Source organism: Hippopotamus amphibius, chromosome 3, assembly GCF_030028045.1.
Source record: "Hippopotamus amphibius kiboko isolate mHipAmp2 chromosome 3, mHipAmp2.hap2, whole genome shotgun sequence".
In the NCBI taxonomy this organism is placed as follows: domain Eukaryota; kingdom Metazoa; phylum Chordata; class Mammalia; order Artiodactyla; family Hippopotamidae; genus Hippopotamus; species Hippopotamus amphibius.
This window is the reverse complement of record NC_080188.1, coordinates 134,359,204-134,378,395: the sequence shown is the minus strand read 5'-3', so window position 1 is coordinate 134,378,395 and position 19,192 is coordinate 134,359,204. Positions and strand designations below refer to the sequence as shown.

General features: G+C 40.9%; 1 protein-coding gene across 4 annotated transcripts in view; it reads right to left on the bottom strand.

Annotated features, from left to right (window-relative positions):
• The window catches only part of HSD17B7 (hydroxysteroid 17-beta dehydrogenase 7), a 29,383-nt gene extending 14,371 nt beyond the window's left edge, over positions 1 to 15,012 (bottom strand). Inside the window, exons 1-4 of one of the 4 annotated variants that reach the window (XM_057729832.1) lie at positions 14,877 to 15,012; positions 12,824 to 13,027; positions 9,845 to 9,937; positions 8,665 to 8,779 (exon numbers count right to left, since the gene is read on the bottom strand). In XM_057729832.1, the coding sequence (XP_057585815.1) occupies positions 8,665 to 8,779; positions 9,845 to 9,937; positions 12,824 to 13,027; positions 14,877 to 14,911 (447 nt within the window). In that variant the 5' untranslated portion in view covers positions 14,912 to 15,012. Of the gene's footprint in view, positions 1 to 8,664; positions 8,780 to 9,844; positions 9,938 to 12,823; positions 13,028 to 14,876 lie in introns of those variants that run through there. The other 3 variants (XM_057729834.1, XM_057729835.1, XM_057729833.1) reach the window with 3 other exon arrangements.
• Positions 15,013 to 19,192: the final 4,180 nt, after the last annotated feature.

Genomic DNA, 19,192 nt, shown 5'->3' with positions numbered 1-19,192 from the left:
AATAAAGAATTAAGGGGAGGAGAATAGACAAATCTTCCTTGCAGAAAAATTCCAAATAATTCATATAGCTACTCCATTCTTAAGGAGGTCAAGCACAACCCCTTAAGTGTGGGCTACACACAGTAACTCTCTTCCAAAGAGTACAGTATGTAAAGGGAGAAGTACGGCATATACAGGGAGGAAGAAACAAGGAACTTTTCAATGGGAAAACCTGACAAACACTACTTCAAGTCAGGGGATCAAAGAACATTAACACTGATAAGACGTATTGATAGGATGTGATGAGAAGAATGGCACTCTGTCTTGGTGGTCTTCCTCTTAAAAACACATTTTTTCAAATCTAACCATGAGGAAAACAGACAAAGCCCAATCAAGGGACCATGTACAAAATACCTGAGCAGGAATCCCCAAACTGCCAAGGTCATCAGAAACAAGGGAAGTGTGAGAAACTATCTCACACTACCAAGAAGAGCCTAGAGAGATATGACTATTAAATGTAGTGTGGTACCCTAGAAGGGATGTTAAAACTGAAAATGGACATCACACAAAATTAAAGAAATCTGAATAACGTATGGACTTTTGTTAATAATAATGTATCCATATTGGTTCACTGATTGTGACAAATCTATCCTACTAATGTAAGAGGTTAATAATAGAGGAAACTGGGCATAGCGTATGCAGGAACTCTCTTTGCCATAATTCTATAAATCTAAAACTAACCTAAAACTAAAATTTTATTACAGAAAAATCTAGGAAAGCTTCCAGGTGTTCAATGAACATACATCAAATGCAACCAAGAGAACTCATGACCATGAGATTCAGTCAGTTACCTGGTTCCACAACTGTAAGACTGCACTGTGCCTGGAACTTTGTAGACATTCTCTCTACTCTTGTAACAGCCCTAAAAGTGTGGTCATTTATAATGAAACTGGGGATAGATCCATTTATATAATGCATTTACACCTGAACATAAAATCTAAAGTTTGTGTTCCATAAAAAGTGGTAGGATTCCTAAAACTAACTTGGAGAGAGTGGAAGGCATCATAAACCTTCCTATTATTTTATTTGATGAAGCAATCGCAAACCCCCTGCTGATAGGCCTACCTATATAAGGGTACACAACGGTAAGCCACATCACCAGGACATCTGTAATAACTGTGCCTTTGGCCACAATTCTCCTCTGCATTCCCCCAACCCATATTACCCCAATACTAGATTTCCTTAACAACTTAATTTTTTAAACACTAGATTCATCAAAAACTTAACAGACTATTAACAGTAACAACCTACCCTCTATCATTGCCAATTAAATTAATAATTTGAAAAGAGGGCAAAGAAGGAGGATTATACAAAGATAAAGGAAATATAATAATATAAAGGAAATATTAGATAATGAATCTCTTTAGAGTTATAAAACATGACCAGATAAGCATTCAGTTCCATCCTGACTAAATTTTAACTTTTGTCATTGAAGAGGTAATACCACATATTTTTTTTAAAGTGCTAAAGGATCTAGAACGAAACATCAATCTCCCCCTCAACCCTGATACTCCAGCAGCTCAGTTCATCAAAGGCAACCACTGTTCCGAATTTCATTTGTATCATTCTAGAAATAGTATATACATGTATATACAATGTGTAAAGATATATATTTTTCTGTTTGTTTATACAAATGAGATCACACTATATATTATTACAACCTGCTATTTCTTCTCAATAATAAAAAGGGAACTTTTATTATTAGAGGGACTTCCCTGGTGGTGCAGTGGTTAAGAATCCGCCTGCCAATGCAGGAGACACAGATTCAATCCCTGTGCCGGGAAGAGCCCACATGCCACAGAGCAACTAAGTCCACGTGCCACAACTACTGAGCCTGTGCTCTAGAGCCACAACTATTGAGCCCGCATGCTGCAACTACTGAAGCTCACAGCCTAGAGCATGTGTTACCCAACAAAAGAAGCCGCTGCACTGAGTAGCCCACGCATGGCAACAAAGAGTAGCCCCTGCTGGCTGCAACTAGAGAGAAAAGCCTTCGCACAGCAACAAAGACCCAACACAGCCAAAAAATAATAATAAATAAGTAAATAAATAAATAATAAACAAAAATAAAATAAAATACTAGATGCTGTGCCATGTAAGTGCAAAATATTTATCTTATTTCTTTTAGTGGTTTCACAATATTCCAATGTTTATGTATATCTTAAATTGTATATACAGGCTAGTCCTCAGGTCCAATTTTGAGGGAAATTAGGTTTAAGGTAAAAAAAAAAAAAAGTGATGGTGAATATAAGTGTCAGAGATACAAGCTCTATGCAAGCAAACCCAGCATCAGAGGGAGTTCTGGCACCAAGGAATTAAAAGCAACTGGAGACATTGCTAAGATGGCGGAGTAGGAGCACGAGCACTCACTCCCTCCTGCAAGAGCACCGGAATTATAACTAACTGCTGAACAACCCTCGACAGAAAGACACTGGAACTCACGAGAAAAACCACCCCACATCCAGAGACAAAGGAGAAGCCGCAACGAGACGGTAGGAGGGGCGCAATCGTGTTAAAATCAAATCGCATAAATGCTGGGTGGGTGACGCACAAGCTGGAGAACAGTTATACCACAGAAGTCCTGAGGGTTCTGAGCCCCACATCAGGCTTCCTAAACTGGCGGTCCAGCAACGGGAGGGGGAGTCCCCAGAGAATCAGACTTTGAAGGCCAGAGGGATTTGATTGCAGGACCTCCACAGGACTGGGGGAAACGCAGACTCCACTCTTGGAGGGCACACAAAAAAGTGTGCTCACCAGGACCCAGAGGGAAGGAGCAGTGACCCCACAGGAGACTGAACCAGACCTACCCGCTGGTGTTGGACAGTTGCCTGCAGAGGTAGGGGGCAGCTGTGGCTCACTGAGGAGACAGGGGCACTGGCAGCAGAGGTTCTGAGAAGCGCTCATTGGCATGAGCCCTTCCAGAGTCCACCATTAGCTCCACCAAAGAGCCTGTAAGCTCCAGGGCTGGGTCGCCTCAGGCCAAACGACCACCAGCGTGGGAACACAGCCCCACCCATTAGCAGGCAAGCAGATTAAAGTGTCACTGAGCTCCATCCACCCAGCCCAACCCACCATCAGTCCCTCCCATCAGGAAGCACCCACGAGCCTCCTGGACAGCTTCCTCCACAAGAGGGCAGACAGCAGAATCAAGCAGTATCAGTACTATTTCATCTTGTGGAACTGAAAATCACAGCCACAGAAAGACACAGAAAATGAAAAGGCAAAAGACTTTGTACCAGATGAAGGGACAAGATAAAACACCAGAAAAACAACTAAATGAAGAGGAGAGAGGCACTCTTCTGGAAAAAGAATTCAGAATAATGATGGTGAAGATGATCCAGGACTTTGAAAAAAGATTGGATGCAAAGATTGAAAAGGTGCAAGAAAAGTTTACTAAAGACCTAGAAGAATTAAAGAACAAACACACAGAGATATGCAACACAATAACTGAAATGAAAAATGCACTAGAAGGAACCAATAGCAGATTAACTGAGGCAGAAGGACAAATAAGTGACCTGGAAGACAGAATGTTGATAATCACTGATGCAGAAAAGAATAAAGAAAAAAGAATGAAAAGAACTGAAGACAGCCTAAGAGACCTCTGGGACAATGTTAAACACACCAACATTCACATTATAGGGGTCCAAGAAGGAGACGAGAGAGAGAAAGGACCTGAGAAAATACTGGAAGAGATTATAGTTGAAAACTTCCCTAACATGGCAAAGGAAGTAGCTTCCCAAGTGCAGGAAGCACAGAGAGTCCCAGGCAGGGTAAACCCAAGGAGAAACATGCCAAGACATATAGTAGTCAAACTAACAAAAATTAAATACAGAGAAAAGTTATTAAAAGCAACAAGGGAAAAATGACAAATAACATACAAGGGAACCCCCATCAGGTCAACAGCTGATTTCTCAGCAGAAACTCTGCAAGCCAGAAGGAAGTGTCATGATATATTTCAAGTGATGAAAGGGAAGAACCTACAACCAAGAATACTCTACCCAGCAAGGATCTCATTCAGATTCAATGGAGAAATCAAAAGCTTTACAGACAAGCAAGAGCTAAGACAATTCAGCACCACCAAACCAGCCTTACAACAAATGCTAAAGGAACTTCTCTAAGAGGGAAACATAAGAGAAGAAAAGGAGCTACAGAAACAACAACAAAACAATTAAGAAAATGGTAATAGGAACATACATATTGATAATTACCTTGAATGTAAATGGACTAAATGCCCCAACCAAAAGACACAGACTGGCTGAATGGATACAAAAACAAGACCCATATATATGCTGTCTACAAGACACCCACTTCAGACCTAGGGACACATACAGACTGAAAGTGAGGGGATGGAAAAAGATATTCCATGCCAATGAAAATCAAAAGAAAGCTGGAGTAGCAATAGTTATATCAGTTAAAATAGACTTTAAAATAAAAAATGTTACAAGAGACAAGAAAGGACATTACATAAAGATCAAGGGATCCAAACAAGAAGAGGAGATAACAATTATAAATATATATGCACCCAATATAGGAGCACCTCAATGCATAAGGCAAATGCTAACAAAAATGAAAGAGGACATCGACAGCAACACAATCATAGTGGGGGACTTTAACACCCCACTTACACCAATGGACAGATTATCCACACAGAAAATTAATAAGGAAACACAAGCTTTGAATGACACAATAAATCAGTTGGATTTAATAGATATCTATAGGACATTACATCCAAAAACAGCAGATTACACATTCTTCTCAAGTGCACATGGAACATTCTCCAGGATAGATCACATTTTGGGTCATAAATCAAGCCTTGGTAAATTCAATAAATTGAAATCGTATCAAGCAGCTTTTCTGACCACAACGCTATGAGATTAGAAATCAATTACAGGAAAAAAAAACTGTAAAAAACAGAAACACATGGAGGCTAAACAATACGCTACTAAATAACCAAGAGATCACTGAAGAAATCAAAGAGGAAATCAAAAAATACCTAGAGATAAATAACAATGAAAACACAACGATCCAAAACCTATGGCATGCAGCAAAGGCAGTTCTAAGAGGGAAGTTTATACCAATACAATCCTACCTCAAGAAAAAAGAAAAATCCCAAGTAAACAATCTAACCTTACACCTAAAGAAACTAGAGAAAGAAGAGCAAACAAAACCCGAAGTTAGTAGACGGAGAGAAAACATAAAGATAAGAGCAGAAATAAATGAAATAGAGACAAAACAATAGCAAAAATCAATAAAACTAAAAGCTGGTTCTTTCAGAAGATAAATAAAATTGATAAACCTCTAGCAAGACTCATCAAAAAAAAGAGGGAGAGGACTCAAATCATTAAAATTAGAAATGAAACAGGAGAAGTTACAATGGACACCACAGAAATAAAAAGCACCATAAGAGATTACTACAAGCAACTATATGCCAATAAAATGCAACTATATGCCAATAAAATGGACAACCTGGATGAAATGGACAGAGTCTTAGAAAGGTATAACCTTCCAAGACTGAATCAGGAAGAAATAGAAAATATAAACAGACCAATCACAAGTAATGAAATTGAAACTGTGATTTAAAATCTGCCAACAAACAAAAGTCCAGGACCAGATGGATTCACAGGGGAATTTTATCAAACATTTAGAGAAGAGCTAACACCCATCCTTCTCAAGCTCTTCCAAAACATTGCAGAGGAAGGAACACTCCCAAATTCATTTTATGAAGCCACCATCACCCTGATATCAAAACCAGACAAAGATACTACAAAAAAAGAAAACTACAGACCAATATCACTGATAAATTTAGATGCAAAAATCCCTGGAATGCAAGGATTCTTCAATATACACAGATCAATGTGATACACCATATTAACAAACAAGGATAAAAACCACATGATCATCTCAATAGATGCAGAAAAAGCTTTTGACAAAATTCAACACCCATTTATGATAAAAACTCTCCAGAAGGTGGGCATAGAGAGAACCTACCTCAACATAATAAAGGCCATATACAACAAACCCACAGCAAACATCATTCTCTGTAGTGAAAAACTGAAAGCATTCCCTCTAAGATCAGGAACAAGACAAGGATGTCCACTCTCGCCACATTCAACATAGTTTTGGAAGTCCTTGCCACAGCAATCAGAGAAGAAAAAGAAATAAAAGGAATCCAAACCGGAAAAGAAGTAAAACTGTCACTGTTTGCAGGTGACATGATACTATACATAGACAATCCTAAAGATGCCACCAGAAAACTACTTGAGTTAATCAATGAATTTGGTAAAGTTGCAGGATACAAAATTAACACACACAAATCTCTTGCATTTCTATACACCAACAATGAAAGATCAGAAAGAGAAATTAAGGAAACAATCCCATTCACCACTGCAACAAAAAGAACAAAATACCTAGGAATCAACCTAACCAAGGAGGTAAAAGACCTGTACTCAGAAAACTATAAGACACTAATGAAGGAAATCAAAGAAGACACAAACAGATGGAGGGACATACCATGTTCTTGGACTGGAAGAATAACATTGTGAAAATGACTACATTACCAAAAGCAATTTACAGATTCAATGCAATCCCAATCAAATTACCAATGGCATTTTTCACAGAACTAGAACAAGAAATTTTACGATTTGTATGGAAATGCAAAAGACCCCAAATAGCAAAAGCAATCTTGAGAAGGAAAGACAGAGTTGGTGGAATCAGGCTTCCCAACTTCAGGCTATACTACAAGGCCACAGTGATCAAGACAGTATGGTACTGGCACAAAAACAGAAATATAGATCACCGGAACAGGATAGAAAGCCCAGAGATAAACTATGGTCAACTAATCTATGACAAAGGAGGCAAGGATATACAATGGAGAAAAGACAGCCTCTTCAATAAGTGGTGCTGGGAAAACCGGATAGCTACATGTAAAAGAATGAAATTAGAACACTCCCTAACACCATACACAAAAATAAACTCAAAATGGATAAAAGACCTAAATGTAAGGCCAGGCACTATAAAACTCCTAGAGGAAAACATAGGAAGAACACTCTTCAACGTAAATAACAGCAAGATCATTTCTGATCCACCCCCCAGGGTAATGGAAATAAAAACAAAAATAAATAAGTGGGACCTAATGAAACTTCAAAGCTTCTGCACAGCAAAGGAACCTATAAGCAAGACGAAAAGACAACCCTCAGAATGGGAGAAAATATTTGCAAACGAATCAACAAAGGATTAATCTCCAAAATATATAAACAGTTTATCCAGCTCAATATCAAAAAAATGAACAACCCAATAAAAAAATGGGCAGAAGACCTAAATAGGCACTTCTCCAAAGATGACATACGGATGGCCAAGAGGCACATGAAAAGCTGTTCAACATCACTAATTATTAGAGAAATCCAAATCAAAACTACAGTGAGGTATCACCTCACACCAGTTAGAATGGGCATCATCAGAAAATCTACAAACAGTAAATGCTGGAGGGGGTGTGGAGAAAAAGGAACGCTCTTGCATTGCTGGTGGGAATGTAAATTGATACAGCCACTATGGAGAACCGTATGGAGGTTCCTTGCAAAACTAAAAATAGAACTACCATATGATCCAGCAATCCCACTACTGGGCATATACCCAGAGAACACCATAATTCAAAAAGACACATGCACTCCAATGTTCACTGCAGCACTATTTACAATAGCCAGGACATGGAAGCAACCTAAATGTCCATCAACAGATGAATGGATAAAGAAGATGTGGTACATATATACAATGGAATATTACTCAGCTGTAAAAAGCAATGAAACTGGGACCTTTGTAGAGACATGGATGGACCTAGAGACTGCCATACAGAGTGCAGTGAGTCAGAAAGAGAAAAATAAATATTGTATATTAACACATATATGTGGACTATAGAAAAATGGTACAAATCAACTGGTTTGCAGGGCAGAAATAGAGACACAGATGTAGAGAACAAACATATGGACACCAAGTGGGGAAGGGGGGGGTGGGGGGAATGAATTGGGAAATTGGGATACCAAAAAAAATAAAAAAATAAAAGGTTAAAAAAAAAAAAAAAGCAACTGGCAACAGATCTGGCCATTACTTAATCTAGATAGTAAAGCTGTCCTATGAGATTAAACCTGAGGTAAGAGCGCAGAACAACCTAGACAAGTTACACATCCTTTGCTTAACTTTATATGTATGCCTGAAATTGTCACACACCAGTCTGGATGCTTAAGAAATCACAAATCAAGATAGTAAAAGATTAACTATGAAGTACTGTTTAATACTGGCTTGCCTGTTACCCCATCCTATCTGATGCCAAGCCCAGTTTCAAACAGTACTGGTGCACTTTCTCAGTTCTGTACATTGTTTCTGAAGATGTTCGTGTATTTATATCTTACTTTTCTCTCCACCCTCTAAAGCTGATGTCAAAAGAAAAGATATACCAAGAGGCTGCTTTAGGGAAGCAATGTTTTCAAAGAGTGATCACCCCATACAAACACTCAAAGATTTAATGCTAGCCATAAATGAATGAGCTTAACAAAACAGCAGTGTGATATATCTGCACAAGTGTTTAGGATCACAGCACTAAGTGTTGGCTTACTAAGCCCAAAGCCTTTTTACCAGGATAAAGTGGCCAAAGACATTGGTTTCAAACACCTCCTGGAGTCCATCAGCAGTAATCTTGTCATGCTGGGTCAGCAGTCCTTCAGCTGTGGAGAATATATGAATCACTTTTCTGAAACAGCAGAAGACAATAGCATGATTTTTTAAAGCTTCTTTAACTGAAGATACTAAACAGACACCCCCACCTGCCTTCCCCCACCCCAAAACTACCTTTTTCTTGATTCTGTAAAAACAGAAACAAAAATAGCTACTTCTCAGAGTGGGTTATCGTGAATACTAAACCAAATGCAAAAATGCTTTCTTACCCCCAATTCATAGAAGCACTTATATACTTATAGCTCATACTACCAATAGGAACCTGAGTCTCTCAAAAACCTGCTGCAAAAGCTCTCTTCACCTCTTTCCAGATCAGTTGCAAGTCAGCTGCCCTGCGGAATGATAGCTATGCCAAGAAGAAGTCTTCCCCTGCACATTGATGTTTAACTGCTGTTTTACTATTGGCATTTCTTGAAGTATCGAATATACTAATACGGTGTTTGCTGTGAGAGCACTGCAACATAGGTCAAGACCAGTGTGGGAATTTGTGTGTAGGGGTGTGTGTGTTTAATGGCAGAGAAGTAAAACAAAAGTAGCAGTATAGGAAGTAGCATGCAATAAGAGTAATATCTATTTATGAATAGGTATTCTGGGTCACAAAATAAGATTTCTTTTTTCCTGTAGGTTGTGGTTAAACATTTTTGGAAGCCACTATAATCATGCGTATTGAGACTCTCCCAGGAAGGTATTTAGTTCTGTTCATTTCCCCAGCCCAATGGTCAGAGCACCTGACATACGGCTGAGAAATGCTTCTAAAGTCACCTCCTTGGGTATTGGAGTCTCACTGACAACTCTGCCTAGTTCTGAAATTTAACAGACATAGTCAGGCAGACCAAAGTTGACCTGCCAAAACATCCAACCACCTGGAATGTCCTGGGGACCAAGAACACGCTAAGAATCATGACTTGGAACCTTCTTCACAAAGATGAAAACTTCTTTCAGGACATGGCTGTAACACGTCCTTTCTGTCTTCATCTTCTCCACATCCCTTCACCCCCTCAAGTTATCATACTGAGGGCAAAACTAGGTAAAACAATAAACACCTTCCTTCCGATCAGTTCATTTAGAAGATAGAAATTACCTTGAAAAGAGGCCACAGAAAAGTGCCTTGAGATTTAGCTGTGGATTAGGCATGATCCCAGCATTTAGATATACACAGTCTAATCTCTGAAACCTGAAAGTAAAACCAAGAAAAGACGGTAAGTTATCTCTTAGAGTAACTAGAATAAAGAAGACCTATGAAGGACAGAGAGCACCTTCTGAACCAAAAAGTTGGCCATAGCAAGCTAAAACATCAGTGTTACTTCCTCAACAATTTTTCTTTACCATGGTAAATATTTGACTATTCTTTTTTTTTGATGGTGACTTCAAACAGAATTTGGAGAACTATAATGGGCTTTGAAGTCAAATCTTCTCTGATCAATACTCCTTCCAGCTTAGTCCTCCCAATAAGGCATTGCAGTAACCTTCTGTCTATTAAACCCCCGCTCCTTCTGGTCTTAGAAAGTTTTTTTGCTTGTTTTCTTTTATTCACATCTTCCCTCACTGACAAGTAAAATTTATATAATCTGATCCATCAATGCTGGAATCTGAATGCCACGATATCCACTAGGGCATTAGATCCATGTGGAAACCTTTCCTTGTTCATGGCCAGGTGCTCTCCGTCACAAAATGATGAAAGCTCCCCAGAATATGAGATTATAGAAGCTGAGTGGGGGAAAGGTACTCGTGATAGGTTCCCTCCATGACATCTGTGAAATGCTGCTGTAAGAAAGCTCTTTCGCCTACATAAGGCTTGATCTAAGTGTATTCCTTTTGAACTAGGTTTAAGAGAAGTAGAGCTTGCTCTCATAATACTTAGAGACATCATTAATGTTTAAAATGTCTCCTAGAATTCTATGTGCCATGCTGTCTTTGTGTCCTCTGTATGGCGCAGGTCAACAGAGGCCATAGCTACTAAAGCTGGCACCTAGCGATCATACATGGTTACCAACACAGATCACACACAAACATTTCTCCACCATCCTCTAAGTAATCAACAGCCACATGACTCTAATTATAAACTGACTGTTTAGATTGCTTATCCTGATACCATCAGGTTATCCATGTAAGAGCCACACAGACAGGACGGGTCCATCTATTGCTGGTTATTCCATTATCTAATTTGCAAACTTTCACCTAAGTATACTAACAAATTCTGCTGGGAAGGGAGAGGGACTGTTTAGCAAAGAGTGGATATTGCAAATTTCCAAATTAAGGTCTGGCTGTAAAATGACATACTACTCCCAAAGCTTAAATGATTGACACAGTTGCTCTCTTCTGGGTAAAAGAGAACTATTGTTTATTAGTTTTCACCTGCACATATCTAATAGAACAGAGTAGCACAGATGGAAAGACCAGGTGTGTAGAATGGTGCTGCTTTAGCCAACTAGAAAAGAGCCTTCTCAAGCTCTCCTCAGCTCTCACTTTAGGCTGTAGTCGAACCTGTCCCTTTGGACCATTAAGTGCGGGAGAGCCTTCAGATAGGCAAGGTATCTATCTGGACACCATCACATGTGCCTAAATTTGTGAATGTCATGATAACCATCATTTGCTACATCTGGATAATACCACCCACCTCAAAGACAGCTGTTTTGAGGATTAAATAAACACATCAAAGCTGTATTTAAATGCTGACAGGCAGCTGAGACAACTCACTTATTATCTGAGTGCTCCCTTCTCCCCCACAGCCTCACTCCTTAAAGTTGCGTCGAATTACGAAATATCTTACTAAATACTAAATTACGAAAAGTATGACAGCTATCTTGAAACTTTGAAAGCAGTTGGGAATAGTCAGTACTATGAATGTGACAACTTTAAATCTCAAAACTGTACTGAAATTGGCTACTACTGAGGATGAAGGTTCTTTTCTGCTAAATAAGGAAATATAACTAAACCCATACAAAACAGGATGAGAGAGCCAACTGGCTGAGAAGGTTTGGGGATTGAAAGCCTGCAACCATGACTTGAAACTCATAACTGCTCTCCTGACTTGAGGGATTTTAACTCATTAAGGACACTGAATGGTTTCACAGACTTGCAGACAAGTTATGTGAGAGTAGATGTGAAACCCAGAAAATCTCAGTTTTTAGGAGGATAATGTGACAGAAAATTCTAGGAGATCAGCAGTAGCAGAGAGAGAAGCCTCATTTATAAGGGGTTAAGGCTACAGGGAGAACTGTGGTGAAGAAAACCAGTTTCACTTTGTAACTTGTACACGTGGAACAGGATAATGCAAATGGCTATCAATAAACATAAAATACAAACCATTATTCTTCTGCCAATGCTTTTACCAAGACCTTCCTTATATACATTGAAGTTCATTTTATTGTCCAAGGAAATAAAGCAGCTCTTGCTTAAGAGCCTCAATTACAAAAATGTAATTAATGACTTAATTAAATTAAATGATTAAATTTATTTCAGATATTGCTAGGGCTCAGCATGGACTAGTGCAGGGCTTTTGGCTTTTTGATCATAAATTTCTTCCTAGAATTTAAAACAAAAGCATGCCCTCTCTCCAAAACATGCACTGTGCGCCTATATGCAATTTATTGTACACTTTCTGGGAAGTTATACATCCAAGGACCCTATCCCTTCATATACTAAATATTTATCAAATATTTATTATATGCCAATTACTGTCCAGGTAGGAACAAATTTTTAGTGGCCTGGGGACGTTTCTTCACTTGTCAGTACCTGCCCTACCTACTTAATGAAGTTCTTATATAAAGAAAAGATGCAAAAAACACAAACTTCAAAGGAGTTACATTAATGTAAGGCTTCCCAATGGACCACATGTCAAAATCTACTGATAAATCAATCTGCATGGAATGGTCCTGATTATGACTGAGAATGAAAATACGGTACTGAGGCATAACAAGTACTATGATTTCACTTGGATTTCCTCAGCGTAACTTCTTTTTCCACTGCACCTATTTCTATTTTAGGTTTTCCTATCCTTTCTTATTCTATTAGCTGTTGTGTTGCACATTGAAAGAAAAGCCATCAACAAGAGGAATACCTTTGCTTGAGCTCCTTGGAGGCCTGGAACACCGACTGCAGGCTGCTGACATCCACCTGCACAGTCGTGACCTCAGCGGCAGGGTGGGAGGCCAGCAGAGCAGCGCGGACGGCTTCTGCTTTGCTCATGTTTCTGCACGCCAAGCACAGGTGAAGCTCATCGTCTTCCTCCAGCAACCGCCTGCAGAGGGCTAGGCCAACGCCACTGAGAGGACAATTGAGATACAGCACATGCATTAAATGAGATGGTGTCAAACAGAGGCATTTCTCTCTGGCTCAGAAGGCTGATTTTGTCAACTTGAGCCCCAACCAGGAGCCCAGGTAGACAAAAAGGACTCGAAAATTATGTCAAGAAGCGGGGAACCCTCCAACTCTAAGAGTCACTGACTCAGACATTTATTCCGCAAAAGCTCGATGACCCAAATAACTGGACCCAAATCAGAGTTGTCCTTTAGCACTTCTTTTAAGACAGAGTTGATCCTGTCAGTGGTTTTCATTTTACTCTGGTTATGACACTCATGAAAGTGATTCAATACATCACAGGCAAATGCTGAAAAGAGCATCTCATTAGGGGTTTCTGGTGCTCATGTTTTACTCTGCTGTCTACGTTGCTCAAGGGCAAGGGCTCTACTACCTGTTGGTATCATGGCCACTATCAGGGACACCAGAAATTCCTGATAAGGAGTGGATGAATCTTTCAGGGAAAGGTATCAATACCATGGCAGGAGATACAAGTCCCTCTCAACTAATAGGACTGAATAACCAACAGAAAGAACTCAACATGATTAAGTAAAAGATAGGAAGAGGAAATATAAAATGGGTACCAGGAAAGGGAAGCAGGGATGAGTATTATGTGTCAAAGATAAATGACCTCCTTCAGAAAGAGCATTCTGAAACCACACAATGGGGAGAGCATTCAGACCAGGCTGGCTGATAACAATGAAAACCTGGGTAAATGGGTTTTATTCCAAGAGTTAAGCTGATTGCAGGCAAAGAGCCTGGCAGCATCAGTTACCTGTTGGCCCTGCCAACAGAACATCAATATTCATCCCCACTTAAGAATAGGCCTTTACTATAAATATACAATTGCATATATCACAATATTTGTAAAAGAAACACACAAAATCAAGTCTGACTTATTTAAGCAACTTCAACATAGGAAGCACCACACCAGTTCTTAAAGTTACTCAGGTGAGGGCACACTAAAATTCTGCCCATCACAGACACCTGCCACGTTTGGCTTAGTTAATAAGGACGTGGCTAAATAACTGAAAGTGAACTAATTTTAAATGACGTTTAATATATCCTCAGTCTTAATCCCCACCAAATTCCAAATGCAACAACTATAAAACTGATTTGACTAGTTTCATCACCACACACTGTTCAGTGAATTGCAAATGAGAAGTAACACAAGCAAGAGAAAAAGCTGAAGGCAAACGGCCAGCCCTGGAGTAATTACTCATAGGCAGTATGGTTACTTGCACTCCTTGCATGCCTGAACAGGAAAAAAATTGCTTTTCTGAGTTTCTGAAGAGTATATACTAGGTGTCTAAGCACTGTGTTACACAGAATGAGTTTTTCCCCCCCAGTGTTCTAACGCTCAAACATGCCGAAACTTATCTAGGGGCGGAAGTCCAGCACAGAAAAAAACAGGTGGAGTACAAACCATGGTGACCTGGTCACGACTAAATTACCAGTGACGAGAAAGTCAAAGATGGGAAGGAGGCGAGGTCTGAGTGAGAAGCGCCCTTTTCCCTGGATACAGACAGGATCTTCACTGAGACATTCATCTCTCAGCGGCGCCCTAGTTTTCTTTCCGCTGTAGTGTTTAATTCAAAGCACCAGTTACCGAGCCCCTCAAGGGCAGACAAGCCCTGGACCTCGCGCAGTGGGGACCCAGAGAAGAGCCGGACAGGGTCTCGGCCCGCGTCCCCATCAAGGCAGGGTCAGCGACTGGAGCTCCCGGGGTCGGTCGGCGGCGGGTCGCCCTGGTACTTCCTGCTCCCTCGGGCCCCCGCCCAGCCGCCGCCGCCGCGATCAAAAGGAGGCCTCACCTGCTCGCCCCGGTGATCAAAACCACTTTCCGCATGGTCCTGAACGCCACCGCCGCGCACAGGAAAGCAGGGACCGGGCAATGCTTCTCACAGGTACTTTGACGCGTATCCCCGCCCCGGCCACGCCCCCAGCCCTTCAATCAGGGCCCGGCGGGGCTCCGCCTCCCTTTTGCGTCATCGACGTCGCGCTGGGCCCCGCCTCCATCGCAGCCCGCCTTCCTCTCGCGGCGCCGGAGCTGGGATGGAATGAGATAGGCCGAGGGGCGGAGCTGCGTGTTGCCTAAGGTGCGAGCCAATCCGGGCTGTCCCCGCCCCTCGGCTGCTCAAGGGTCCCGTCCGAGCCCCACCCTAGCCCAGCCCCGCCCCACTCCGGGGGGGCTTGGCGGCTATGATGGTTGCAGCGTGCTCCCAGCCCAGCGCTGCGGGATTCGTGGCACACACAAAGTCGGCACCCTGGCGCCTCTCATTGGCACTTCGCTGCAGGGAGACCTCGCGGTGTTTGCACCAGAGCTCCTTATTTTAGAGGAAAGGTTTGGGTCTAGGAACTGAAGTTTGAGGATTATCATCTGCTTAGTTTTCCATCCAGGCACCGTGCCACTTACTCATCTTCGCGAAAATGAACATTGATTTTTATTAAGAACTTTACGTAGAATCAAGCATGAATTACCAGTTTTCAAAACTTGGAATATGGTATGGAATCAGAGAATCTCAGAACTCCATAGGACGTGTGTCTCAAATTCTTTGTGGTAAAGGACCCACTTTGTTTTTCCAAGCATCCCAGATGGGTACTTTTGGAATATACAATAAAAATAAATTACTAGAAAAATGAAATAAAAGGCAAAAGGCATACAAGCCCCAATTTTTTTTTATTACATTCAACACATATGAGTACTCTGCCAAACTGCTGTAAAAGTTTCTAATGCTTACTTTAGGTTTCTGGATTTATTGTGGACTGATAACAATGTGACCGTCAGCAGTCCAGGTCTCACTAAGGAACACTGCACGTCGTGTACCATACTCTATGGAACATGCTTTACTTCATAGCCTCCTTCAGAATTTTTATTATTTATAAACAGCAATGTTCTCTGAAAGGTATGAGACTGAGATCATTTATATTGGCTTTTGAATATCCTAGAGGTTTTGATTAATATCAGTTTAATATTAGATGAGTCGTATACCAATAAAATTCGATTGGAAGAATAAATATGATTATTAAAGATTCGATTCCTAAATTATCAATACTTATTATTGGGGTGGAACCCAGCTTCTACCCTTAACCCACTTTCAACGATTCTAAAGAGACCACAATTTAACAATATTCTGAAAGTTCTGGATTAAAATTAACCCCACACTGGGCTGCACCCCGCAGTCTTGCAGTCTTTGCCACCACCCAGCTGCTAGACCAAAGAAAGAGCCAGAAGTCAGCGACAGACACATCAATGATTTATTGCATCTTACAAGTAAGAGGCAGCGGTCCTGGAGTGACACCCCACTGTGTATGGCCAACAGCAGGCAGGACAAGACAGCAATCTTCGCTACACAGAGGAGGAGAAGGCTATCAGCAATAGGGGATTTAATGTCAGAAAGGCTCCTTGGTTGCCAGCAGGACTGCTGGAAGTCTTCCCATGGTTCTTTGGTTTAGCACCTGTTGCAAGGGCCACTGTTTCTTCTTCTTCTTTTTTATTATATTAATTTATTTTTATTTACTTTTATTTTATTTTTGGCTGTGTTGAATCTTCGTTGGTGTGCACAGGCTTTCTCTAGTTGTGGTGAGCGGGGGCTACTCCTTGTCTCAGTGTGCGGGCTTCTTATTGCAGTGGCTTCTCTTTTTGTAGAGCATGGGCTCTAGGCACACAGGCTTCAGTAGTTGTGGCACTCTGACTTAGTTGCTCCATGGCATGTGGGGTGTTCCTGGCCCAGGGCTCAAACCCACGTCCCCTGCATTGGCAAGCGGGTTCTTAACCACTGCGCCGCCAGGGAAGTCCCCACTGTTTCTTGTTGATGGTCAAACATACCGGGGTCATTCTGGTCCTAGGGCTAGAATAGTTAGCTGGGGGTCGGGCTGATCATACAGGTAGTTACTGAATAAAACTTTCAGCTTAAGAGAAGGAGGCAATCATGCACATAAGGTAAGGGTGAGGCGTGGCCACATAGGGCAGGGGTGTACAGAGAGCAACAGAGCAGCCATCTTGTCGGGCCTGACAGTACACCTCGATCTTTAGACTCTAGACCCAAAGGCTCCCTTTAGAGTGTCCCCGAGCTCAGAGACAACTTGTAAAACAAATCAGAGGGGACGCACAGCGTGTGGCTCTCCTATGAGAAACTCATTCCTACAAAGAAGGAGGAGGGCCCAGACTCTGGAGACTCAGCAGCATCACAGTCTTAGGATGACAACTGATGTAGGACTGACTGTGAGTAAACTGAAGGCCTGAGGACTTCAGAGCAAGACCAGCAGTCTCTCCTTCCATCATGGTGTCCATCCAAGCCAAGTGAAGAAACCTTGGTCTCCTCTTCTTTCTTTCAAATAAAGTTGCTGCTTTCAAGGTTCTGCAAGCTTTGAAAGATAGACTGAACTGCTAGAGGGGCCAGAGAGACCAGAAGAATACAACTCTGTTGATGACAGATATTTAATTTTGTGTTTTAAAAATATTTTATCGCACATAGGACACTGCTCAATAACAGTCATAATATATGTTTTATTTACAGGTGAGTAACTGTGACTTTTATCGTCTCAAGCTAGTCATCTTGGGTTTGTATTGTTCGTGGACTATTTTCCTGGAAATACCAGAAGAAAACATGGTACACAGTGATCCCATTTATCCCAATCCTTGGCCCCATGATCGGAATAGTAAATGTTGCCCCTTTACCTTTGACTATCTGTTCACTACTTCATATAATAAATTTCCCTTTACCCTAAACCCTGAAACTGATGTCTGATTTCTTTTATCATGCCTGAAATAGCCCTTAGGTAGACAAAGATGAGCAAAGATATCTTTAGCCTCCATAACAGAGCTCTGTTCTGGGTCCTTGTAATCCTCTTCAGAACTAACTTGCCTCTGGTTTGCAAACAGGGGCAGAAGAACAGCTGCCAGTGGAGTCATGTGACTTTTCTTGTAGATATCTTTCATCTGTCTTTTCTTCAAATCACGGTACATCCAGCCTGATGTGAAACTACTTTGAGAGTGGGATTTTACCCATTTCATTAGATAGTAAAAGGTCGTATGTTGCTTATACATAAGAAGTTATTTTTCTGTAGGACTCAAGGACCAGAAGACATTATAAATGTGTACGTTACTTTCTCAAATACGAAATGAGTATAAAATTATAAATGGAGATGTATCCGTTTTCTAGTTCTTAGCCCTTAAAAAATTCAAGGCCCTTCAAGTTGTTAGTTAGTGAAAGAGTAGACAGCATCTCTGTCTTCAGTAACAAATTATATTTTCAGATACGTGTAATATGTGTCTACGGCTTATCCTGTATGGATGCAAATGCATCACTCATACCTGCCTTTAAACTTAGACAAAAGGTGTTGACAATAGAATTGTACCTCTTTGAGCATCTCTGCTGCTCCTGTTTATTTTTTTCGCCTTCACCCTCAACCCCACGCTCACTACACAGAAACTTGAACACCTAGCCTTTAGTTCTGGAATCAAACCAGACTTTCTGGGGTGGGGGGTCAGAGTGTGTATTCACGAGTCCTCTGATTATTCTCCGGGGATTTATTTCCATTCCCTTATCCATTATGGCTGTTTCTGCAAAAAATAAGTTCATATTACTCAGAATAATAAAAGTGTAAATGTATTCTTCAGGGACCAGGCAAGATGTATGTCGTTTGGGTGGTTTCATCCTACTCTCTGTTATGAAGACTGAGTCTGTATTCTGGTTGTTCATAGTTTTTTGTTGCTTTTTGTTTGCATGGGCAGTCTTGAGACAGACAACAGTTGGATTTAAAAGGGATTTCTGTGTATCAAACAAGACAACTTTGTAACAACCACAATAAAGGATTTCTGATTCTGGACTAGATTCCCTAGAACTGGACCAATGTGAAAACATAAAATCCCAAACTCTAATATGTTTAGCCAGAGACCAAGAGAGTTTTCTTCCAATAAACAATCAACTAATATATGAGAGGCCTATGTAAATAACTCTCTGTTGGATAACCCTCAACAAACAGGCATCCACACCACATACACCCCTCAACTGTGTCCCCACACTCCATCACTTCTCCAAAAAGGATGTAAGGGCACACGGAGTGAGGGTAATAAAGCCCAGAACCAGTGTTATTTTCTCGGAAAGAAGGATCCATCAGTAGCATA